This window comes from Nesoenas mayeri (assembly GCF_963082525.1).
Source record: "Nesoenas mayeri genome assembly, chromosome: 1".
Lineage (NCBI taxonomy): Eukaryota > Metazoa > Chordata > Aves > Columbiformes > Columbidae > Nesoenas > Nesoenas mayeri.
Window position 1 is genome coordinate 24,841,671 of NC_137541.1, and position 26,274 is coordinate 24,867,944.

Genomic DNA, 26,274 nt, shown 5'->3' on the forward strand with positions numbered 1-26,274 from the left:
GGGTTGTTCCTGCCCAGATGCAAAACTCTACACTTTTCCTTGTTATATTTCATTAAATTTTTCCCTGACCAACTCTCCAGCCTGTCCAGGTCTCGCTGGATGGCAGCACAGCCTTCTGGCGTATCAGCCACTTATCCCAGCTTGGTGTCATCAGCAAACTTGCTGATAGTACACTCTATTCCCTCATCCAAGTCATTGATGAATATATTGAATAGTACTGGCCCCAGTACTGACCCTTGAGGCACTCCACTAGATACAGGCTTCCAACTGGACTCCGCACCATTGACCACAACTCTCTGGCTTCTTCCTTTCAGCCAGTTTACAGTCCACCTCACTACCTGATCATCCAGATCACACTTCCTCAGTTTAGCAGCAAGGATGTTGCTGTGTCAAATGCTTTACTGAAATCAAGACAGACCACATTCACTGCTTTGCCATCATCTATACACCTTCATTATGTATTTTGTTTCTAAATTCCCAAGGGCAGGTGTCATATTCCTGTTCTTCGTTCATATGGTAACTTACACAATGAAACCCTGGTCACTGACAAATGCACTTAGATGCCATTGATACATAAATAATAAATGTTAGCAATTTCCTGATTATACAGCATCTCCACATGTCTGTTTAACCTCAGATTCATTTTTGTTAAACATCTAACACTTGGAAAAGCCCAATTAGAGGATGTATCTGTCCATGGAACTAAATATGTATAATGTGTAATTTAAATGGCTATGCTTCCCATAACTAATTATACTTCTCAAATGTCTGTAAGATTTCTGAAGTATATTGGTATTGCATCAATAAGCACAGTCCATTTACATTTAATCCCTCAGTAGAAAGCTGACAGACAAATCAGATTTCTTCCCCTCATTTTACTTGGATGTAACTTTATTTTGTAAATGAAATTTCAAAAAAGTTTAGTCCTCATACACTGCCACTTGAAACAAGTAGGAACACCCAAAAGAAAGCTGGATTTTTTTTTCTAGTAAGTTATTACTATATAAAACCCTTACCATAATATTTGTTCCTTCAAGGAGCACCTTGAAGAGTATTTTTCACTTATTCAAACATGTTAGGGAGAATTTATTAAGCAATTAATCCAAGTAAATAAAATATTTCTCAAGATGCCTTTGAATGACAAACAATATTTGCCCGTGACAGGACAACACTAGCTCAAAAATATCCACACATGCTTAAAAGCCAAGTCTTTCTACAATGCCTTTTTTATTTTCTTTAAATGTTATGATTTTAGTTCTTCTACCCATTAATAGCTATAAGTTATTTGAGGAAGTGTAGAAAGTTTATAAGCAAAGACTACACCAAATAACCTCTTAAATTTTAATCATCTCATGAAAAATTGAATAAATTAGAGAAATAGTTTGGTTGATGTCATTGCTGAACCCACAACCAGCACTAGTCCAGCAGACACCATCACATATTTTTACTCCTGGAAAACACCACAGCAAAATCCATCTTCTAGACTGTAGTTAGGTTCTTTACAAAATATTCCTACCCTTGAACAGAAAACAATATGATTTCAGACATATGTTAATATTTTTTAAAATCTTACTTTTTTTTTTTTTTTTCAATCTTGCTAAAGCATCTGTGTTGGAATGTAAGGCAGTATAAGTCAGGATATTTTCATTAGGTTAATTTCTAGTACTGTTTAAGAATGTACCCTTGTAATTGCATAGAAATTTTTAAAAAAAAAAAAAAAAAAGGAAGAGAGCATGAAAGTAAAATTCTTCAATTAAGTTTTCTCTTCAGACCATAAATACATGCAACTGCAGACTTCCTAGGACTTTCACAGTCATTTACACCACACAGAAATACTCAAATGGCTTCAAAAAGAGTTTTGGAAGAAGCAGCAGCAAATCTTCTTCCGGCCCTGTGCCACACCAGTGTATTTAGCAGTTTGCTGCTGCTCTATCACCATCTCTTCAGTTTAAGTCACGCATTTATTTCCTGCTCTGGAGTGATCAAAGCTTTTCCATCTAAGGCAGAACATTATAATTGCCAATTTCAAAGGTTTTTAGGAAGTTGCTTCGTAGATTTAAAATCATTAGCAACAGCTTTAGTGCTCATCCAGTGAGTTACATCTTGTAAATGTTACAGAAGCATTAATTAATTATGGGTTTGACTATGCCTTTAATGTTTTGGCTGTATTGGGAGCGGTGTAATATGCTCCACCTCAGCTGAAAGCCTTGGAGATACCGGGCTTTAGGGAGGTTTAGTGACTCACCGGAGAAATGAATCTGTTGTCTCTATGCCATCTAAAGCAGTTGATTTGCTACAAAAAGGAGCACATGCTGTATTTTCTTCCAGGACACCGCAGCTGTTGCTCACTTGGTTGCTATACCTGCCTGCGGCAGAAAATCTCCTGCTATTCCAACACGGGTAGTGCAACTGCATACATTTCCTATGCAGACTAATGATACAACTGCACAGTTTTCTGGGAGAGATAAAATACACTTTTATGTCTAACTGGTTCCGTTTCTACAACGCATACACACACAAAAAAGGAAACTGGTCCAAGACTGAAAGATGCACAGACTTCATGGACCACGGTTAAGTAGGTGGCTATTAAGAGACACTCATGACCTAGATAAGCATCAGACCAACATATCCAGGACATACAGCAGGATTATTCAGCAGGTTTCAAAACTACAGGAGACAACAGAAAGCCTGGCATGAGTTTTTCTGTTTGGTTGGTGGCTTTTGTTTGTTTGGGTTTTTTTCACTGGGCAGCAGCTAGATAAAGGACAAAAATAATCAAACTGCCAGAGACAGGAACCCCACGTCTCACTCCTTTCACTGTGAGACATAACCCAGCATGGTCCAACTGCTGGCCCAAGGCTTTAATCCAGCCTACAGAACATATCTCCTGCTTGTCCCCTATCACCCATCGCAGAGTGGTGGCTCCAGCAGCTGAACACCTTTGTCCACACTGGTATCAGTCCCAGCAGAGATGTACCATTGCAAGCACAGACAGACAGCTGTGTGGGGGTTGTGGTGGGGAGTAAGGGCAGCAGCTACAGCATCAGCAGACCAGGGGTTTGCTGCTTGCCCATGGCAGCAGCTGCTGCTTCTGGGGCTGGGGTGCAGGGGGGAAGCACAGTGAAGGAAGGAGGGCAAAAATCTAGTCTGGCACCCAGAAATGGTTCACTGGGCCACCTTATCTCACTCATTAGGATGGATAGTCAAGATTTTCTCTTTCAAACTTTTTTTTCCATTGCCATCTTCAGCCAGGGTACAGATCAGCACTGTTGCCCACCCTCAACTGCCGTGCTCTGTCATCCCATGGACAACACTGCTGTCTGCAGCTGTGGTTCAAACTCCCTCATGAGGGAAAGGCTTGGAACTGCCATCTCCTGTTTCTTCAGCAAATGTTGTACTATTAGATGAATATAAGAAGGCTCCAGTATCAACATCTTATGGCTATTTTAGGAGTACAGTAGTAAGATCAACAATTATGAACTCCAATATATTTTTTTGTTGCATCTGGCCATCTAAACAAGATGTTTCAGCTTAGCTATTCCCAGTATGTGGTTCTAAGAAGCATTTCTCACTTAATTACTTTTTTATACTTTATTATCTACACTGATCTTTATTTTACCAGCCAGGCCTACATGTCCAAGTACTGAACACGCTGGCTACTATGAATCCCAGTCTGGGTCCCTAAAACTCTCCTTCTCTGTACACAAACATGACTAACTCAGCATTTTGAATTCCACTGCAAGGTGACTTAAACCTCTTGTTCTGTCTAACCATAAAGCTACTCCGAGTGGCTCAAGTTCCATGTCACTTTCAAGTGAACAACAGACGCCACGAGTCCAGGGTTTCATACATGTAGAAAACCTTTGCAACCCCAGGAATTAACTAATAAAAAACCAAACCAAAACAAACTAAAAAAAAACCCCACCTCCAATAATTATAATTTTTCCCCAAAAGCCTGGATCACAGTTTTATACAAGTGCACTGTTTACAACAGTGAAAGAATGTGTAGATCATATTAGAAAAAGCTGATTAACCCACATTACCTTATTCACAAAAAAAAAAACCCACCGAAGACTACATTTTTTGGTTATTCTAAATATATTGCCTTCTATTTCACTCAACTGCATGTAACATGAAACTACCCATTATACATGACTGTCTTATTAGCTTCACCTGATTTAGCTGATTTAGTTTCTTCCATTCAGCAGGGCAATAAGGGTACTTTAAGTCTGCTCTAAATTGCACTTGCAATTAGTTTTAATATGATTAATCTCTTTTCCTATCGTAAACAAATAATTGGAAAAGCTAACCAGATCATTTAAGACATGCACATATTCCTAATGAACAGTACATATAAATTCCTGTTCTCATCTTTCCCTCCTCAAGTACAGCCACTACACAGACAAGTTTTCAGCAGATTTTGTGTCGTAGTCTTATCACCTCACACAAAAAGGCTGGAACATCCCACACAGACAGTGAAGACTACAACCACGTGGAAATGTATTTTCTCTGCTGATTCACACATTGTAAATCCCACTGTGGACAACACAAACCAGAGAAGACGGAAACATACAAAGATTTAAGGATAGCCTCCCATAATCTTTTGTATAGATGTATTTTTCACTAATGAATTAAAATAATAATTTCTAGTCTAAGTATTCCTGAATTAATTCTGTTGAATGAAATATTGACTTGACCTCTGCTCAAATACGTGTTAAATACAGAAATCTGGGTTTTTTCTCTCTCATTAAGAGATACAAAAACCCTAAACCTTTGACTAAGTGATTCGACAACAGTGCAGAAAATAAAACTCACATAAAAATAAGTGTAGGGAATTTACATTTTTTACCCACTGTTTGGTTAGTTCTAGTACATATTACATTGATTTATGTAGTTTTGGGTGTTTCTTTGTTTACCATACAGATAAATCAGTAAGCAAACTATGAACTCCTTTTTCTTCATCCCAAATAAATAAGGGGAGAAAGAGATAAGACAAAATACAAGAAGAAACAGTGGAAAGGACTTGTGTCAATTAAGTAGGAAACACACATTAAAAGGGGGACAGAAACCCATCAAGGAGGATGCTTACAAAGTTGCAGGAGTAATTTTCCATGAGTTGACCCAGGTGTTTCGGAAAAATACGCACATGGTGAGATGAGAGTTCAAAAGCTGTTGGGGAGGTCAGACCATTCACAGGAGAATATGAGAGAAGGACATGGAGGGGATTAAAGAGAAATGGGTGGATGAGGCTGTGAATATTCTCAGAATTCAGCCACTGTTAAATCTGACATTGAAATAAAATTAACTGAAATTTTCTATGGTCATATGATGTAATAAAGTGAGAGCACTGCCAAGCTCTTCTAGTTGCTAGCATGTTAATTAAACCCCAGCTCCTCAAGCCATATAACTACATGAGATTTCAAATACATTTTTTAAAAGAGGTTTTTACCTTACGCTTGTACAAGTAATCTTATTTAGAAGAGCAAACTGTTAACAACCTCAAAAAACAATAATTAAACCAAAAATGTACGTTTTTAAGTCTCTTGATGTCATATTAGACTTACTTGTACTGCGTAGATTTATGACATTTCAGTACTCAGTGCAGTCTGAAACACTGAGTGGTACTGGAGATGCTAAGTGGCCACTTGGTCCTCAGTACCTCAGCTCACCAATCTATCAGTCTGGCATGAGGAATGGCTGTTTTACATTATTCCAGCAGCAAGCAGCTGGCTGGCACAGAGAGGTACATGCTGCTCAGTTTTCTTATTCAGCACCATTGAAACAGTAGCGTGCACTCACTGAGGGTGATTCCCAGGTCACAGAATCACAGAATCGACCGGGCTGGAAAAGACCTCAGAGATCATCAGTCCAACCCTTGGTCCAACTCTAGTCCGTTTACTAGATCATGGCACTAAGTGCCATGTCCAATCTCAGTTTAATAACCTCCAGGGACAGCGAGTCCACCACCTCCCTGGGCAGCCGTTCCAATGCCAGACCACTCTCTCTGTAAAGAATTTCTTTCTAATATCCAGCCTAAATTTCCCCTGGCAGAGTTGAAGCCCATGCCCCCTTGTCCTATTGTTAACTGCCTGGGAGAAGAGACCAATCCCCACCTGGCTATAACTTCCCTTCAGGTAGTTATAGAGAGTGATGAGGTCACCTCTAAGCCTCCTCTTCTCCAGACTAAACAACCCCAGCTCCCTCAGCCTCTCCCCATAGGTCTTATGTTCAAGTCCCTTCACCAGTCGTGTTGCTCTTCTCTGGACCCGCTCCAGCACTTCAATGTCTTTCCTGAACTGAGGGGCCCAGAACTGAACACAGTACTCCAGGTGTGGCCTCACCAATGCAGAGTACAGGGGAAGGATCACTTCCCTTGTCCTGCTGACCACGCTATTTTTGATACAGGACAGGATACCATTGGCCTTCTTGGCCACCTGGGCACACTGATGGCTCATGTTGAGCTTCCTGTCAATTAGTACCCCCAAGTCCCTTTCTGACTGACTGTTCTCCAGCCATTCTGCGCCCAGCCTGTAGCACTGCAGGGGGTTGTTGTGACCAAAGTGCAGCACCTGCCACTTGCCCTTATTGAACTTCATCCCATTGGAATCAGCCCATTTTTCCAGTCCATCCAGATCCCTCTGCAGAGCCCTCCTGCCTTCCAGCAGGTCGACACTCCCTCCCAACTTGGTGTCATCAGCAAATTTGCTGATGACTGTCTCAATCCCCTCATCTAAATCGTCAATAAAGATGTTAAACAGGACTGGACCCAACACAGACCCCTGGGGAACACCACTAGTGACTGGCTGTTCTCTCCTACTGCAGGAGGATCTTGCAAAAGACACTGAACTGCATTATTAAAAAATAAGTTGTTTTTTTGCTCCTTCTGTTATCATTGGAAAGACTTTCTAGAATCTCACTGCTGTAATGGTTAGGAACCTTCTAATTTTCAGCTTAAATTCACATATTGCCAGTGTATATGCATTTGGTTTTGTGTCAGCACTATCCTAAAACTTAAATAGCTCTTCTGGATCTTTTTCCTCTTGATGCTCATCCAGGATCTATTCATACATATTTCCACTGATATGAGTGAGACGTAACTCTGCTGTGATCTGTGCATCTACAGCAAGATACAGGTTTTTTTAAACACAAATCTAAGGTGTGTTAAAAAAACCCAAAACAAACAAACAAAGGAAAAAAACAAAACAAAATAAACAAACAACAAAACACAACCAACAACTAAAAGCTGTGCCACCACCACAACAAAACCCAAAGACAACCTGATTCCTTGGGAGCTTTCTGCAACACTGCAAGATAAATCAAATTCAAAGTTACTGTCTAAAACCCAAAGATTTTTTTAAAAAAGGAAAAAAGAAAGGTAGCCACAGATCACACAGAGCTCTCCCCAAACTCATGCAGGTGATGGGTGGATGGGTTGTGTGGTGAGTGTACCATGTAACATGAAATGCCCCACACATCTGCCAGCAGTGCTCCAGGGGGTTGGCAGAAGGCTCCTGAGCCTCCCAGGAAGTCCCAGCCTGCCATATTTGTTAATTATCATGCTCACACCTCTCAGAGTAAGAGTTACAAAATGAAGTGATAGGAACAACTAACATAGACTTGGAACAAAATGATTTTTCCAAATAGCTAGAAATAGATGAAAGACATTTGGTTGGTTTGAGGACAGAGCTAGAAGACAAACTGCCTGCAGTAATATTAGGTCACTTTTATAAAGCCAGCTGTTACTCCGATCATTAGCTATTTAGTCTAAGCAAGCAGATGTTTTGCTTTTTGGGAACTTCTGCTGAAAGCATGGAGTTCAGCATACAAAGCAATTGAAGAACCAAGTCTTTTTTTATACACTGATTTTAAGGGCTTAATTTTTCCTCAAGATACTTGCTTTATCTTTCAAAAAGCTTCATTTTCTTCCATATAAGTTGCCCCTGCAGAACATACAATTTTTTCTTTTCCAAGGCCTTGACAGCTTTGTAAAATAGCATTATATTTGCAAAAGTGTATTTTTTAAGAATTACGATACAAACCAGTCTATATCTCAGTGAAGTCACTAAATCATTCTAACTACTTCAGGAAAACAAAACAACACCTAATTTGGCTTGGATCTTTTACTTAAAAAAAACCCAACCAAACAAACAGAAAAAAAACCCAAACAAACAAAATAAAAACTCACACCACACACACAAGAACTGTCCACATTAAAGAACATGTCATGATTTCCAAGGAAATTTTAAATGACTCAGGAATTCTTTGTCAAATTCTGTTCGGTCATTTACAGAAACATACATCTTCATTCACTGAGATACATTTGATTTCATTATTTTTCTAAAACATCATTTATTTACAGCATTTCAAAGATCAATTTTATAACACAATTTCAATATAGTAAAAATACTGTAGATGTCCTTCATTTCACCCTTTCTGATCTTATTGTCTAATCAACTTTTCACTGCTTTTACTGTTATCCTGTCTCCACAAACAGATAAATAAGGCAGTTAAGTTAGATACCTCTTCAGATGCTACTTGCTTTATATTTCAGCCTTCAGGTAATCCAGTATTTAGCAAAAATCTTTTGGCAATGAGGATGACAATTTAGAGTCAAAGTGCTAACAGATATACTGCTCCTGAAAACTCTTAATGAAATCTCTCACCAGTCAGACGAGCCATCCTAGTATCTTCATACAGAAATGTGAATTGCTGAATGCTATCTGCACAGTAGAATGTCTAATATTTCAACATAACACAGAGAATTTGTCATGTATCTACAATCTCTAAGTTTAGTGAAATATAAAGGGTTGTAAGAAAAAAAAAAAAGTTACCTTGTTCATCTAATGGAACATTATGAGGATCTAGAAAATAAAGTACTGCTTTTAAATGTCAAGTAACCAAGCCACGTCTAGCCTGTTCTTTAGCTGCTGAATCTGCAGGTGAGGTGTAAATTAAGTATTTGAGAGCCCTGATTTAGACAAAAGCCCAAATGCAAGATGGCATTCAGCTGAATCATCCACCTGTCAGGCACTAGCAGGAAGCTCCAGAGCCTTGAAGATCAGGCTCTTCTGTGCTCTTCAGGCTCACCTGTGCCTTCAGGTGAGCAAGGCAGCTGATGGCAACAACAAGCAATTGTCTTGCCCAAAAGGTATTCAGCTGTCCAGGGCAGCTGATGTGAAATGCTGAGGTGGTAGAAGGCATCAGAGCTGTGCCCATCTTTGGGAATCTGGTCCTTTGGAAGTACAGGCTAGAATTCCCTTCTAAGAGTAAATACCTACAGCTTTCAAAAAAATTAGCAAAACCTGCTCTTTTTAGAGCACAACCAGAGAAAAGGCAGTGGTAGTAATTTATGTATTGTATCCAGTGGATAATGAAACACTGAGTAGGAGCAGGCACAGAAACTTGTATTTCCTCCCTTGCTATATTAACTCAGAGTCCTGTCTCCAAAAGCCTGAAGGAGATGCTTAAGAACATTAAGAAAAATGCAAACTTACACAATACACCTGCAAATCTCATTGCAAATTCTCCCAAACCCTATTTCCAGCTAAGAAAACCCAACCAAGCAACAACAAAAAAAACCACTCTGAAATGGATGTGGTTTCCATCTGCTTAACAACCATCAGCAGGTTTCTCTTTCAAGATGTTGTCTGGTATCCCCTTAAAATGTTTTGCTCACAGAGCAACCTATAGTAGAGCTTCACAAGTCTATCACCTGTTGCAGGAAGAACTACCCTTTTATTTTATTTATCATCTTAAATCTGGTTCCTAGTGCCTTCATTTTTTGCTCCTTTTCTCTTATATTGGAAGAGTTGGTGAAGAATTGATTCCCATCATAATGGGAAGTTCATAATGCTCTATAAAACAAAAAAGTTGTCTTTGCCCTTGACAGGGAGTCCTAGCTTATTTAGTCATTCCTCAAAACAGATTCCTGTGATATACACTGTTGCCATTTTCTTACTTTTTTTATAAATCTTCTGTGCCCTTTATGAGATGAGGGGAACATAAGCATACACAATATTTAAGTAGTAGGTTACTTATGATTTCATGCAGTGGCATAATTGATGTTATTTGTTCTTCTCCCCATTCCCTCCCTTCAATTCCTAGCCTTGAACTTTTTTTTTAAAAACAAACAAACAAACAAACAAATTGCTTCATCTTAAGCAAGAGGTATGAAGAGTCTTCTCATTTGACAAATCTAATGTTTGGAGCCAGGAGATCTAGTTTAAATCCCTTTAGCTCAGAACAGGTCTTCCCTTTATACTGTCTTTCCTTGGTAAAACACTTCAATCACTGAGCCACAACATGAGAAGGTGTCAGAGCAACGACCTTGTCCTTTGTTTTAAACAGAAGTAGCAGTATAGCAGTAGTGGTCAGATCAAGACACCTGGTCCTGGTCAGTGTGTGTTTAGGGAAGCCTTGCAGACTTAGCAATTAGTGAAGTCATCTGAAAGAACAGTTGGGCTTGAATCTCAATAAAACTTACGAGGGAAAGAGGCACTGTGGTGCACCTAATAAGGTCAGGTAAGGCACATGCCTGAAAGTTTCTCTGGAATCCCTGAAAGGTACCAGCTGACTCAGGGACCCTTAAAATTTCAATTTTGGGCTCAGACATGTAAGTTCCACTGCTGTCCCACCTTCACTACTGAGCCTTCCTTATCAGATGTAGCATAGTATTTTTGTCATCCACAGGACTTTGACCAGAATAAGGATTTCTGAAATTAGCTAACTCAAACAATAGCTCCCAGAGTCTTTGATTAGTAATGAAAAATACTGATTTCCAAGGTGAAATATATCTACTCCTGGGAGATCAAGGAATACTGAAGTCCAAGTATGGGCAAGAAGCAGAAAGCAACAGGAGCTTCTAAAAGGCATGCCTCAGCTAGAACAGTCCATGACACTTTGCACAATGCCTGTTTTTCTTAAAAAGTCTGTTATTTCACCTCACCAGATAGTGCCACAATATCAGCCAGTGTTGCAAAGTAAGTAAAATAAACCTTCATCTCATTTCTAAATCTCCAGTTATTTCCACCTGAACCTCAAGACTGAACTGCCCAACTTCAGCAATTTGTATTCAACAATCTGCACCATACCTTCCTGCAAAAGTACTCTGCTGCCAACAGTTCCTCAACAACCTGCTAGAGCCAAGTTTCATTTACAGTCACAGCCTCTTTGAAAAATTTGCTATCTTTCATGTAGAGGATTTTGTTTATTTAATACTGTAAGTCCTTTTCTTCCTGTTGATTCAACTTTCTAATGCAGAAGCCTTGACATGTATTCAAAAAGGTAACTTTTGTCTTTATGGGAAAGGAGCTTACTGAATAGCCAGAGGATGTCTCATACAGGAAAGCCACATAAATGGTGCACGAAGCTGTGAGAATCGAGCTGTTAAATGGGAGCGAGGGACTCCGGAACTACCACAGACTTCCAGACCCTACGGGGAATACTGAGAGGCACAGCATGTTTGAAGAGGAATTGAAACTGCCAGAAAAAGAGGAGAATCTGTTCACCCTTAAGTTCCTAATTAGAGAACTCATGGTGGGCAGTGATCACTTAAATGATGACCACAGAAAATGAAGGAAATCACCTTCCTTAAGAAATGGGCGAGTGCCTACATACATCAATTAACATCCTAATTTATAATCCAGATTACAAATAAAATAGTTTCAAGCTGGCACTGTAGTTTCACATGTATTATTTAGTTTATCTCCAGGAATTCAGATAAAAAAGTGTATTTAGAGATGAAGTAACGCCAAATACAACTTAAAAAACTTTCCTTATGCATTGTATTGAATAAACATTGCAAAGCACAGACTAGTGTGCTGAATAAATATTAGGTTATGCTGACATTAACTTTTAAAATGTCATTCATTTCTGCACAACTTTTCATACCTGTGAGTATTTGAATCTAAAATAAATCTATACTGTATATTTAGATTTTGTTATATATCAATCTCTATGGTACCAAAATGCATAACACACAGATGGTTATCATAGAGTAAGTTAAAATAGATGGTTTAACACTCCTAAAATTCTTATTTTTGTTTTAGCTCTTGTGGTTTAGATATGGCAGGACTACATTTCTCCATAGGAACTATGTATCATCATTCACAGTAACACATCATATTAAATGTAAAATACGCTAAAGCATGACAAATAACATACAGTATTATTACTGTGATTTGAGTTTTAAGACTGCCAAGTATCTGGCCTACAAAAATATTGTCAAAATAAGAGGTTAGTGCAAAAATGAGGGATCTGATCCCATAGTCCTTTAACAGTCTATGGACTTATTGAATCTAAATGTGACGACGTGAGAATGAATGGGAAGTGTGATTGGATTCAGAAAGCTGAGCCAATGCTGCCCTTCAGATTCTCATCATTATTAGTTGGGGCCATCCAGTAAACAGTGCAGAGAAGTTGCTTTTCTTGTTGCTCATGGGCTGTATGCTGTCTGCTAGCTTGGAAATCTAGTCCTGATGTCAGTGGTATTAGAAAAATAAGAATATTTAGGGAAACGCATCTACTTTTGCATGAATAAAGACATGGCACTGAGGTGCCAGAAACAAACTAAAAATGAGAGAGAGGTCCGTTCTGGATAGCGAAAAATTAAAGTGAGACACAACTAATTAAAAAATTCATAGTTTAATTAGCTGTGTTTTGAAAGGCAAAACCATGGCTGAAGTCAGACAGTGGCAGTAGTAAGGTATAGCTTAGCTAATTTTGGAGATGCTTTTTACATAATTTGGGGGAATTACCCATACATTTTTCTGGTGAGAGCAGGGAATATTTTTTAAGTCTTGCCTAAATATTTACACCTCTTTGATTCAAATTTAATCACAATTATAATGTAATTCATTACATCATTTTCCTTTTTCTATTAATATTTTCTTGCCTACACCAGTTCATAAATAGTCTTCTTATTGAAAAGACTCCAGATACTTTTTCCATAAGCACAATGAGAGAAAAGCTACAAAAAGGGCACATCCCACTGATTGGTTATATGGAACGCAAGAGTGAACCAGGGTAGAATTTCAAATAATGTCTTCAGGCTGAATATTACACATTCATATATTTCTCATTTAAAATAAAAATGTAAAAAAAGTAAGTGAATTTTCACAGTTTCTTTCCATTAATTTTAGTAACAGAAAGGACTTAATAGGAACTCTCTATTCTAACTACACAGTAGTGTCCACAAATAATCACACAGGACTCCTCACGTGCCCTTACTTGCGACTGAATAGCATCTCACTCCACAAGTAGGTCCATTGAACTTCACTGAATGGCACTCACTGAGAATACCCCACTCCATAAATAATTACATCAGTACTTGGCTTCAGTAACACTGTGGAAGAAGGTGCTATTCTTATCTCTGTAGGGATTTTAGAATCAAGCCCCTAAGCATTTCTTCAATAACTCAGAGAACAAACTGTCACTGTCTTGTCATACCCAAAGGAACTTTTTGCCTCCATTTGCTCTAGTGGGGTTGATTTGGCCTTCTTGTCTTCTCTGAACACAGATGAGACTGAGATTTTCCTGCTGAATCTCCCACAGGCAAGAGCTAGACTCCTGAACAGATTCATTAGAAAGGAGCTCTGCATGCGACCAGCTGAGAACTCCCTGACATTTTTTGATATTACAAGCAAATGAGGCCGGGATCTACACGTTGCCTGGCCTCAAACTAGTAAGCGTGGTCTCCAGAATGCAAAGGGAGACTGACACACTACTCAGCAACATCCCAAGCACAGACTCCTGGGTCTGGCTTCTTCCGTACCAGATACCTAATGGTAAGAGCCACCCTACCCTGTCCTCTCTCACCAAGCCCTAGGAACCATACAGTGGTACTATGCAATCATTTATTTTTTTAATGAAATTAAAAAAAAAGAAACAATGTCAAAATTCTATCAAAACTCCTATGAACTACTACTATCAGATGAGAGCATGTTTAGTTATGGAGAGATACTCAAAGAGGAACATACTCAAATGAAATCTGATTGTACCAGTCCAGTAACCTGCACAGGGTATTCACTTTTGAGAACAATCATGTCATTGAACACACTGAGCAGTGTAGCTCATGAGTCTTCAGAATGAGCCACCATTGTGACCAAATCATCCATCACATCTAGAAAGGGTGTCCCCTTCAGGTCAGGTTTGAAAACAATAGTGTATCCATCTAGAGAAGAAAAAAAAAAAAAGTAGCCCACACTTACACTTCATGTGTGAGTAAAAAACTTTGTTTTCCCATCCTGTCAGATCTTTTAAATTCATGAATATAGCTTACCTATGCACAGCATGTATTTGAATATTACATTATACAAAACCACCTTATTTCTAAAAAGACAAGATTAAATTATTAAAACACCATAGGTTTCATTTTAAAAGTTATGTCTTGCATTGCTTGCAATGTGGTAGGATCACCTGAACATGGAAGTTAGTCTCCAAAATTGAATTGTGCAATCATATCATGGTATACTTGATCTGTACTCGCACATTTTCATATACCTCCACATACATATATAAACACCTGCTAATTTTGCTCTTTAAATAGTCTTGGGAGTATGTCTGATTTTAGGAAACAGTTTGGCAACATAAGAAAGATGTCTTGAAAACTTACGAAAAGTTTTATGACAGGTCATTCTTTGGCAAACAAGTGTAGGAGAATTACATTACAATCAACACCCTGCATTCAGAAACAGGTTAGTTTAAAAGTGACATTAAAATCCCATTACTGCACTTACAAAGATCATACATTTTAATTAAAGGTCGGTTACATTCTTCACATTTACAGTTGAACTATGCCACTATACTTTCAGAAAGAACGTATAAAACATTTTTCACATGACAAGATTTTTAAAAGTAGTTTCCTGTAACTAGCCGAACTTGGCACGAAATTGCTTCCACTCTCGGTAACCTAACACCGATCTTTGTTTATAGAGCTTCATGGTTTCAGAAGCAGCACCACCTATTGGGTGAAAAATGTAGGTTAGTGCCTACTTTATCATGAGAGACCTATTGTGAAACTGGTTTTGCACATAATGGGCTGAAGCTCCTAAGTTCCTCATACAAGCAAGCAACTAGTATTTTCTAGTCATTCGACAGATTTATAAATTCGAAATGATCATACAACACGATACAAACCCCTCTACTTAAGCTCCTAATATTTATTTGACAAAGTATTTAAGACAGCAGTTCTAACAGCATCAACTGACTCATGCTGGTTATAACAATACCGAATAACAGAGCAGCTCATCATTGTTAGGATGCGCTTCAGTTGCACAGACCTGAATGAGTTGAAAATTAATTTGGTTATGTAAGTAGCTCTACTAAAATCGATACATGAATCCATATTCCGTCTGCAGTGTCCCACGTGAATGAATGACTTGTATTTTGCTTTTCGAGGCAGCAGTTATACCCTGCTTTGGGGTCACCACTGAGGTTGCCCGTTGTTGGAGAACGAGTCTTTTTCGGGGGTGAAATTTTGCGCCCAACCCCACTTCTCTTCCGAACACTTCATACCACGGGATAACGCCAAATTTCATACCCCACTCCCAGAGAGAAGTTCGATGTCAATACCGCTCGGCAGGGATTTTCTCTCCCCCGCCTGTCACAGGCGTTCGTTCCCCCGCGGGTGCGGGCTGCCTCGGGGACGGCTCGGCGGGGAGCGGCTCCGCGGGGCGCGAAGCGGCTGTGGGAGCCGTGGCAGAGTGGGCTGGCGAGTCACCCCCGGGGCAACCCGCCTGTGCCGGGGGTGGCGTGGGGCACCGCGCATCCGCGGAGTCCGGCAGCACGGGCTGAGGTAAAGGGGGCAGGAGAAACGTTCCCACCCGGGGTGCTGGCAGCGCGTGGGGAACAGCCGGTGATCGCACCTGCAGCTCTAAGCGAAAGGGAGAAAAGCTCCACTGGGGCCCGGGGAGAAAAGTTGGTCAGAACCCCAAGGATGAATTCATGCAAATATCACTCACCCACTCTGAGGATACAGACGAGCTGGATGCAGGCAACCAAGCGCCCTAGAATGAGCATGTCCAAATCGTCCTCTGCCTCCTCCCGTCTGCCTGCCTGTCCGACTGCCTCTCAGCCTCCTGCCTGCCTGCTCCGCGGGCAGCTGCACCTCTCCGCAGTGGGGAGCCGGCTCCGCGCCGCGGCCGCGCCCGGCGGCCGCCCCCACGCCGCGGGCGGGATCAGCGGCGCTGGGTGCTGGCGGGGCCGCGGCTCAGCGCATGGCGGGGGCTCGCCGGGGCCGGGGCCGCCTCCGCGCCGCGCACTCCGCCGAGCGGCCGCGCTGCCGGGGAGCGCGCGGGAGCCTGTGAGGGAGCGCGCGGTGCTTGCGCGGGTGTGCGCGCGGCTGTGCGTGCCGCCGGTGTGTGTATGTGCCTGTGCGCGCGGGGGGGCGGAGACCGCGCGCTGCTGGGCGGGCGCGCACGGGTGCGCGCGTGTGTGTGTGTGTGAGTGTGCGTGTGTGAGTGTGTGTTTGCGGGGGTGCGCGCTCGCTCGCTCGCCCGCGGGAGGGGGCAGTCCCCCTCACCGGCAGGAGGGCGGGCGGGGGCGGGAGGGGCGCACGGCCCCGGGGCCGGGGACCCCGCTGCAGCCCCGGCGTGGGGGCACCCCCGGGGACGCGCCGCCACGCGAAAGAAAAGTTTATTTGGACGTGGAGGCGGGGAGGGGGCTGTGGGGTTTCTGGGGTCTGGGAGGGCAGCGGGGCGAGGGGAGCGCAGGCTGCGCGGACGCGGAGGCTGGCAGCCCTGCGGGAATGCCGCTCGGCGCGCAGATGCAGGAGCCCCGTTAAAAACCAGTTGTCTCGGTGCCGGAGCCCAGCGATGGTTTTAAGGGCCCGATTTCTCCAGCCCTCACTGATGAGGGAAACCGTGAGAGTAATGCGGGCAGCTCTGCGGGGCTGGTAAACGCAACCAGCCTGTAATTAGGTGGCGTTTGCAGGCTGCTCCGCGAGCTGGGAGGCAGGGGGGATACGGGTTCCCTGGGAACTGGAGGGGGGAGCGGGGGAAGGGGCCTGGAGCAGCGGAGTATCGTTATCCGCCGTAGAAGTGGGTCAGGGCGCAGGCTCTGGCACCGTTTCTTCGGGAAGACAAAACAAGACACACACACACACACACACACAAATAAGTGAAAAATTAAGGGGAACAAACACTAGCTTCCGCGTGGTGGGGAGGTGCGGGGAGGGAGCGGCAGGGCCGGCGGGGTGCGTGCGGGGCCGGGCCGGGGGAGCCACGCGGCGGGGGACACGCGTGGGCCCATCGGGAGCCCCGGCCGGGACAGCCGCCCTGTGCCGCACCCCGGCCGGGAGGAGCAGACGCCCTGCTCCCGCGCTGAGCTAAGCCCTGCCGGGTGTCCTGCTGTGCCAAGGTAGGTGGGGGGCTAGAAACACCTCTGAGAAGGAGTCCAGGCTTGGGGAGTGCGGGGTGACACACACGATCCTCTGCTTCATCTGCAGCGCAGCCCAGGGGCCGTGTGAATGGTTTCTGTGTTTGCGATACTGTTCCCATCTGAGTGAAACCGTCCACTCAGCACAGATGTGATGTGACTTTTAATGGTGGGCAACTTCAGTGTAAAAGCACTTGGTGCTTTATAGGTACCCCACTCTACAAGGCCTTTTACTCCCCAGGCACTGGAGGTGCTTCTGCCAGCTTGTCCTTCAGGGAGAACAAAAAACTCCCGTGTCAATTTTTCGTTTTGATGTCCACCAGCTCTTCATGGCTATTTGGGATGTTATGAGCTATCTTGACATGAAGCAAATAGGAAATTTCTGAGTGAACAAAAGTTAGAGGAGAAATTACCAAGATGCTCAAGCAGTTGATTGTATTTGGAAAGCAGACTGCAGTCATGTCTTCTCATACAAAGTGGGCATCTTCCAGAGTACTACAGAGTTTATATAAAATAGAGGTTGGTTGGTTCATTAGGAGAAGGATTAACTTTGAATGACAGCTCTTGTTAAATGAACTTCTGCTATCATGGAAAGAAACAAGTTGTATGTGCTGAGCTCCACCAATAGAAAACTGGTTTAGGATTGTCCTAAGGGAAAATGTTGTTAAAGATTTTAGTCAGCTGATTTTCATGTTACTGAAATAACCTAGATGCCAGGAAACAACTGTGGTTATTTCCAAATCCATACACATGCAAACATGCACAAACACACCGATCCACATCTGCAAGACAAAATGTTAATACTAGTGGATAATATATTTGAGACAAACTCCTGCTGCAACTCCATTATGCAGGTTGCTTAGTTTCTCCGGAGGAATAAGAACTATACAATATTGCATAGCAATGTGTGTAGGTATTATAATAGTATACCTTATAAAGCAAATGTCTCAGGATTGCAGAACTATATGTTGCTTGGGATATACCTCCGCTTAGTTTTCCTCTCAGGCTGGTATGTGGACAGAACTCAGTTATGTTGCTTGTGAGTATGTGTGAGCTTGCAGCAGCTTCCAGCTTCATCCTCCACCCTCCTGGGGACCAACTTTTGAGCAGTTTGGTGCCTTTTCATCTCCAGGTTTTCAGCTGTCGCCAAAGCTTTGTAATTGACAAGACTAAAAATCACCTCTAACAGCCACCAACATGGTTACCTACTCAGGTAGGTGCTGGAAAAGCTTTAGGTAGGTCATTGTGCTCCCTTTCTTACAGGGTTTATTTAAGAATCCCCTTTTATTCATACCATGAACAAGTTACCCATCATGAGCACACCCACACCAAAGGACAAGCAGAGCGTTTGTAGGTGGCACAATTATTTCCTGTTTTTCCCCGGTAAATTACTACACAATCTGGTCCTGACATAGTCATTATGCCAATAGGTCACTTTCACTTCGAGCAGGTGATACATTGAAATATTGTACAAGGTGAGTGATAAACATCTAGAACAGATCGCCGGTGAATGTGTTAAGACTCTCCATCATTTGAAACCTTTACATCAAGAATTTAGTCTCTTTAAAACATGACCACAAATGTCTACAGTAAGTAACTCGTTCAGTTTTATAGCCTGTAATACAAAGATAATAAGGATGGGTGAGAAGGTTCATCTCTGGCCATTCTTTATATATGTATACCTGGTTAGAATAAGAATAAAATCATAAAATCCTGATGTGATAGTACTTTACATCTGCTTTGAACAGGTGTCAGTGGTTTAAACAAGACATCAGGCCAGAGGCCAATTCCTACAATAACCCTCTGCTTCTTGCACAGAAGAATGGTTGGTGAAGAAGCTCTCTCTCTAGTCCAGGTAATGCTTGGCTGTGGCAGGGAGACGCTGTTCATCTTCACCTTTAGCTGGCATCATGCTTTAGGTTGTACTGCATCAAGCCAAAATCACTGAAATTAATTTGGAAATAAAGAAATCTGTCAAGAAAATTGATTCACTTGCTCTAAAAACATGATTTCTGTTACTGCTCCTGCTTTCTCCTAGATGAGGTATAAATAACCCACAACATGATACAATAGCGAGCAGACATGGAAAGGACTTGTGGACATTCTAGATTTCCGTTTTTTTGTAATTTATTGTTCTTATTGATGACTTAGCAATGATTTATTTTCATCAGTATACCCTTTATTTTGTGGATAAAGCTGCTCTTTCGTTACTTAGTATTTCTACTTGCCCTTTTACGGAACATTAGCAAGTCTTGATGGGAAACTGGTCCCTCTTTAGTTTCTATGTTAACACTTTCGCCTTTTGATAAGCCTTTCCTTTTTAAAAAATGTCTTTAATTTTCAGCCTTCTTTTATTCTTCTTGTTATCAAATATTTTCTTGAAATCTGCTCTTTTTATCCATTGTTACATTTTTCTCAGTCTAAATGTACTCAGTGTTGATACTGTATTTTCCTTTGTATTGTGACAATCTTGTTATTTTCCAAGGTGAGTCACTCTGTGTCTTGTTCAGCTTTTTTTTCTAGCTTGTTTTGAGTGCTTATGGTTTTGGTGTGTTTTTTTTGTTTTTTTGTTTTTTTGTTTTCAGAATAATGTCAATTTCTTGTTGCATTTATCTTCTGCTTCTCTTGTGGTAAATGTTTTCATTTTCAGTGCTGTCTTTGATATTTGTCAAATCCTTTTGTGGGTTTACATACAGCTTTTATTTTCCTCTCCTATGTGAAGACTATACCAGCAGTGTGTCTTGATATGTATGGTACAGTATATTAGCAAAGAATCTGGTGGACTTCCATCTTTAATTTCTAATTTACCAGAGAAATTGACATGTAAATTCAAAATATTAAAAAGGTGTGTGCAAAAGGTATGTTGTCCTGGCAATAGTTACAACTACCATCATTAGGAATATGATTCAGACACATAATACCATGACAACCCCCAAATTTATTAAGTGTCATGCTGAAGTCAAATGTGTCAGATCTGTATGGTTAGTGTACTGTTTTTTGCAGAGAACTTTTTGCCATGAGTATTAAATATGAAATGGAGAACTATTAGCATGGGATCTCAAACCTTCTTTTTTTTTTTTTTTTTGGTAATGTTAAGATGCAAAACAAATGTAAAACCAGCATTTTTGTCTACCTCACATTTGTTTGGCATTTTGGAGTTCCAAGATCTTAAAAACTTATTAACAAATAAATAAAGCCTATTATTGCCATATTTTAAGGGAGTTCCATTTTTTGTACTCTGTGTAAAGTAGTGTTATTTTCATTTTTGGGACTGGTCTGAGACATTACTTTACCCATTTGGTTGCCTCCAAAAGCACAGAAAGACAAGAAAATTGGTGACATTGAATCTTTTTATTTACTAAACAGAAGATATAACTCAACTGCTTTTCAAAGCTAAACCCAAGGGCAGTAGATAGTGTATATTTTCCGCTCAGCAAATGATCAGAACTTGAGAGTTTGATAACAGCCAGGTGCCATCAGGCCCTGGGAAGAGCTAGGTGACAGACAAAGTCTATTAATGTGATCTGTTTTTATTATTTTAGTCCCCAGTAAGAATCAGTAGGAACGAGCTTGTCTGTTACATGCACTGAAGACAGCACGGTTTAAACTGGTCTTTTTAAGCAGCTTCAATACCACATCTAATGGCAAAGCAGAAGATCTGATGAAAGGTTTTTGGGCTAGAAATCTTAGATACCTGTTTTTCCCAGCTTTATCAGCTGATCTTAAAAGAACAAAAAAACCCTAACAAACAAACAAACAAACAAAAACCAACTAAACAAAACTACCCAGACCCACCACATCTCTCTAAAAACACTGTCTGGCAAAACCAGTCTGTATGTACCTGGTTCCTTCAGTGCCAAAACAGCTGAGCCTTGTTAAATCTGCTGAAGAACAACCTTCTAACCCCACCATTTACTGAGCAGAGCGGTTGCAGAATGTGAGAAATAAACAATGCACTGAAATGCAAACTTTGAACAGATTGGTTTTATATATGGGTACATGAGCACTGAGTCAAATTTGTCCGCATTTCATTCATACTTGTTTGTGGCTGTTCAGTCACAATTTACCTCTAGTACTCAATGCTACTATTCACCACACTACTGCTACTCAACACTTGCTGCAAACAAGGGTTTCCAACATTTTCCATGAAGTTTGGTGCTATTTTTCCACAAGAAACCTGTCTGTGAAGAAAGATGCCTTGCTGGCTGACATTCTGACTATGCTTTCTGCTCTGCGAGAGGCTTGGCTGTGCTGTAAAATGCACTAACTCCAGCTGCAGATCCCTTTCTATGTTCTAGACAAATGGATTTGCCTCTCGGGGCATTTGGTTATTTTCCCTCCTGCTATGCAGCAACAGAGAAAATGAAAATAATATTTCATACTCCTATTTAACATTTCTATTCATTTCTGCTTGGATTATTAAGTGGCAAATTGGGAACACAAAGCACAGCTATGACCACACTAGCGTATCATCTCACTGCATAGTTACCTGTTAGCAACATAGTAGTTTCCCACAGAGACGAATGAGGCTAACCCCTGAAATAGTAAATGAGGAGTAGGCAGGAGTGAGTTATTTAATATGGGGTTCCTCCTCAGCCCCCAAACACAGGGTAGCATGACCTCCTGGGAGGTCTGGTTTTTGCTGGTCTTTCTGCGGAGGTGCAGGTCGAAGTGGGTCTGCCCAAATGTGGGGTCGGTGGCATCGCGGTGTGGAGTCCTTCCCGACTCTTCTGCTGTCTGTCCAGGCACCCAATTCAGCCAGGGTGTTGAGGCACCTTAGAAGCCCATCATCTTCTATGTCACCCATGCAGTGAACTATGTCTAAAAGTAACAATTTCACAGGCCCCCTTCCCCTCCGACTCTTACTGCCAGTAAAGCTCTCATTATGGACTCTAAAGAAGCGGATTCTCTCCCAGTAAATAAGGTTCTTTCTAGTAACTGCAGAATAAAGCACTGTTTTCAGTGGTGTTGGTGATTAAAAGGCTCTTTTTCTGCTCCTTTCTTTCTAAAGATAGTGTACATCCTGACAGGAAATTTGGACAAGTAAAACTAAAATGTATACTTAGAAAAACAGCAAGCCAAAATGAAAAACTCCAGTGTGTGCTTAAACTGCGTATTAAAGGCATGCGTAAAATCAAACATTTGATCATGGAGAGTGAACAGACAGTCCCTATGTATGTGGCAGGCTTTAACAATAGCCCATTTAATAAAAAAAAGTCCCCCCTGCAACCAGTTATTAAACTGAGATCTACTAGGTCAATTCCAGCCAAAAGCAAGTTGTTTTGGCTCATTTGCAGATCCAATCAAACAGTATTTCCTATGTTGACATCCCATTGCCAATTTTTTCTCTTTCATTTGTGAATCTGGTGGCTGCTTTATTACAGCAAGTGCTGACCTACAAGCAGAATAGATATGAAATCCCTGCAACAATTTATCATAATCATCATGCTTGGGTAAACATTGTTGGCCATGCTGCACAAAGGAGTTTTCAAATAATGCATATTGAATGGTAGGAATACTTAACTGCTGGCAAATGAAGCACGTAATTTTTTTTTCTTAAATGCATGTTTATCATTTTTTGTCTGCATTTTTTACTTGTAGCATATTGCACCACTTTTAGAGGGTATGTTTCAATTTTAAAACTGAAACTAGAAGCAACTTAGGTAATGGAACGATCTATTATTTGACTGCTATTATCCTTATTGCTTTTAAATATATAAGTACTTTTGAAATCTACTATTCATCTGCAGATAAAAGTAAGCAGCAACACAACAACAGCAAGGGTATGCTGATAGGCCATAACCAATCTCAAAAATAGCCACTATTTGTCAGCATTAAAGGCATTCACAAAATAAACCATTCACAGTTCATTCTTCTTTTGACAGTACCACCAATGATGCTCATGCATTGATAGGAAAATAAACAGAAGTAGAGATAGTGGCTTCTAGTATATAGAAACAAAAGGAACAAGTTTTTCAAGTAGGGAAAGGAATCATTAGGTAAAAAAAATATTCCTCCGTAACATCTGAAAATACTTAAGACACTTGTTCCATTGTAATCTCTTCTAAGATCTCAGAATCTGTATTGCTAGAAAGAGAAACTTCTTAAATTTGAACAAAATTTAATCAGAAAATATAGACATATCTTGGATGCTATTAAATCTTCAGAGCTACCTATCAACTCTGGCATCTGAAATATATAAAATTTAATATACACAGAGAAAAATGTGAAACATACAGAAAATAGAGTCCTAGGTTACTGTTATCACTCAGGAGTGAGATTTGGGGTATGGAAATGCTAGCTCATTACTTAGTAGTTGTCAAAAAAAGACAAAAATCTTAATAATAATTATTGAGAAGCAAATAGAGAACAAAACAGAGAACACTATTTATGCCACTCTATAAATCCTTTCCTCTCTTGCCACTTCTAACCCAGACTGAGTACAAAATGATTCTTTAGAATATTTTTTTTTCCCCACTGCACACACACAAGTCCCCAAATTTTATTCTTCTTTCGTCAAAAATAGTATAGCAAATTTGGGAAACAGTAAGAGAAGAACAACAAGAGTGATCAAAGATTAAGTGAAATGATTCTGTGTTTAAGGAATAAGGAAGGATATATTTGAGGAATTTGAGGGGAAAAAAGAGCTTAGGATTCCTCAGTCTGGAAAACAGACATCCTGCAGTCGAGGTCTGTAGAACCAGACCGGTCCGTGGAGCTAGTAGATAGAGAATGACTGTTCACTTGTCCAGCAGAAGAAACTGCTGGCAGCAAATGGACCTAGCATAAGCCAAGTTAAAAAAACCTCCATACTCCATGTTCTTGCAATGACAGTGATGCCTGTGGAGCTCCTTGGGAACAGTATTTTCAACTCAGTGAATTCATGTGAGTTCAAGGGCAGACCAACAGGAGTTTGGTAGAAAGGTTCATTAAAGGTTACTAAATTGATGTGTACCCTCAGCCCCAGGAAATTTCCTGAACTCAGAATAGAGGTTTCAGGTTACCTGGGGAAAGTACCATATACCGGTCCTCTTTTCTGTTTCCTGGGAATCTGCTAACCATTGGAAAGAGAATGGTTGCTTTTTCTGAGCCAAATGACACTTTTGGATTACATTGTCATTGGTTCCTCCAGCACAGAAAGCTGAAACCTTTAGAGGTCTTGTTAATTACAGCTATGGTCCTGGGTGATGACATAAACTATAGCTTATTTAAATGTGCCAGAAAAAAGAGTTAATAGCAGTGTTTGCCATCAGAATATTAAAATATTCTGTCTGCAAGGAATGAGTGTGCCATTAGGTTATGCTTTTATCAAATGTCATTTGCTTATTTTAAAGTACAACTGTTAAAAATGTAAACATTTCCATGGAACTAAATTTCAAGATAAAGCAAAATCCTTAAGTAAGTTTTATAGCTAAGGTAAGAGTTAGGGACCAGCGAAGCAGAAGCTAAGTAGCCAAGAGTAAAGTATGCAGGAAGATGACTGGGTCCTGGCTCAAGGTTCAGCTAATTGAACATGACATGAGACATGATGTTGTGGGATGTAATGAATAGCAGAATGAGAGAGAAGCTGTCAAAAGTTACTAACAGGACTGTGAAGGTTGGCTGTGTTTCAGAGATGGTTAAGGGTGAGTTACATGAGAGGTGACCAAACCTCACAAAGATTGAAGGGTAATAGTGGTGTCTTTTGGGGAGAAGAACTTGCAGTGCCAACAGTTTCTAGGTAACCATATCAGTAAAAACATGTAAGGTCAGGATTACTTTGGTAACTATATCAAAAATATCAGATTTGGATATAGATATAGGAAAACTGGGACCAATGGGTAAAAATGACTAAGGGTTAGTTGATTATCTGGAGGGAGACTAGAGTGGAGAAAAGGAAGGATCAGGAGCATGGAGGAACATACATGGGAAAATGCTGATGAGGAGCATAAAGTGGTTTGGTGATATATGAGCAGGTAACTAGTCTAAGCCCCTGTGCTGGTTTAATGGAATTTGAGTTCATTTTCTTCATGCAGTTAGAATATTTTCTTTTTAGTAGCTAGCATAGTCTTTTGTTTTTAGTGTGATAATAACGTGATAACAACCAATGTTCCCATGCTTGTATTTCAGTAGCTAGGCTATGTTTTGGAATCAGTATGAAAAGAATGTAAGAACTCACTGATATTTTTGCTGTTGCCAAGGAGACCAAGCACTTTTTTCAGCTTTCCAGCTGCAGGTGCAAAGCAGCTGGGAGGGGGGCACAGGCAGGTCAGCAGCTAAAAAGACATCCAGATTGGTCAATGGTATATTCCCTACCATTAGCATCATGCTCCATATATAACTGGAGTTGGCTTTTCTGGCTGGTTAGTTCCATTGAGGAGTTTTATTCTGTTCTGCTCCATTTGAAGTTTAATGTTAGCTCATCTTCTTGCCATTCTGCCATTTTGCAGTTAGATTTTGTCTTTTCTGCGTTTCTGCCTTTTTGCTCTCATGCTAGGATTGGCTGTTTGGGACTGGGATCACTCTCTATTCCAGGACTGGCAGTTCAGTGTGATCTGAGTTCATGAGCAATTGCTTGAGTATCCCTTACTTTATATATATATGCATATATAAAATTATTCTCATTAATTTATTGTTATTGTTGTTGTCTTATTAAACTGTTCTTATCTCAACCCACAAGTTTCTTCCTTCTCTTTTGATTCTGTTCCCCATCCCACTTGGGGAGGGGACAGAGTGAGCAAGCATGAGCGGCTGTCATGGTCTTAGTTGCTAGCTGGGGTTAAAACTTGACAGCCCGACACTTGATAGCTGTAGTCTATCCGGTCTTATTAAATCCTATTCATAACTACTTTTCTGTGAGTGTTTTCTACTCTACATATGTATATCTAGAACTACTAGTGAACTTCAAGGCAGGCGAGTGGG

General features: G+C 40.8%; 1 protein-coding gene across 1 annotated transcript in view; it reads right to left on the reverse strand.

Annotated features, from left to right (window-relative positions):
• Positions 1-16,017, reverse strand: part of PTPRZ1 (protein tyrosine phosphatase receptor type Z1) — a gene marked incomplete at both ends in the record, with an annotated part of 141,493 nt that extends 125,476 nt beyond the window's left edge. The window contains one exon of the mRNA XM_080363690.1: positions 15,960-16,017. Within this exon, the coding sequence (XP_080219816.1) occupies positions 15,960-16,017 (58 nt within the window). The remainder of the gene's footprint in view (positions 1-15,959) is intronic.
• Between the last annotated feature and the right edge of the window lie 10,257 nt (positions 16,018-26,274).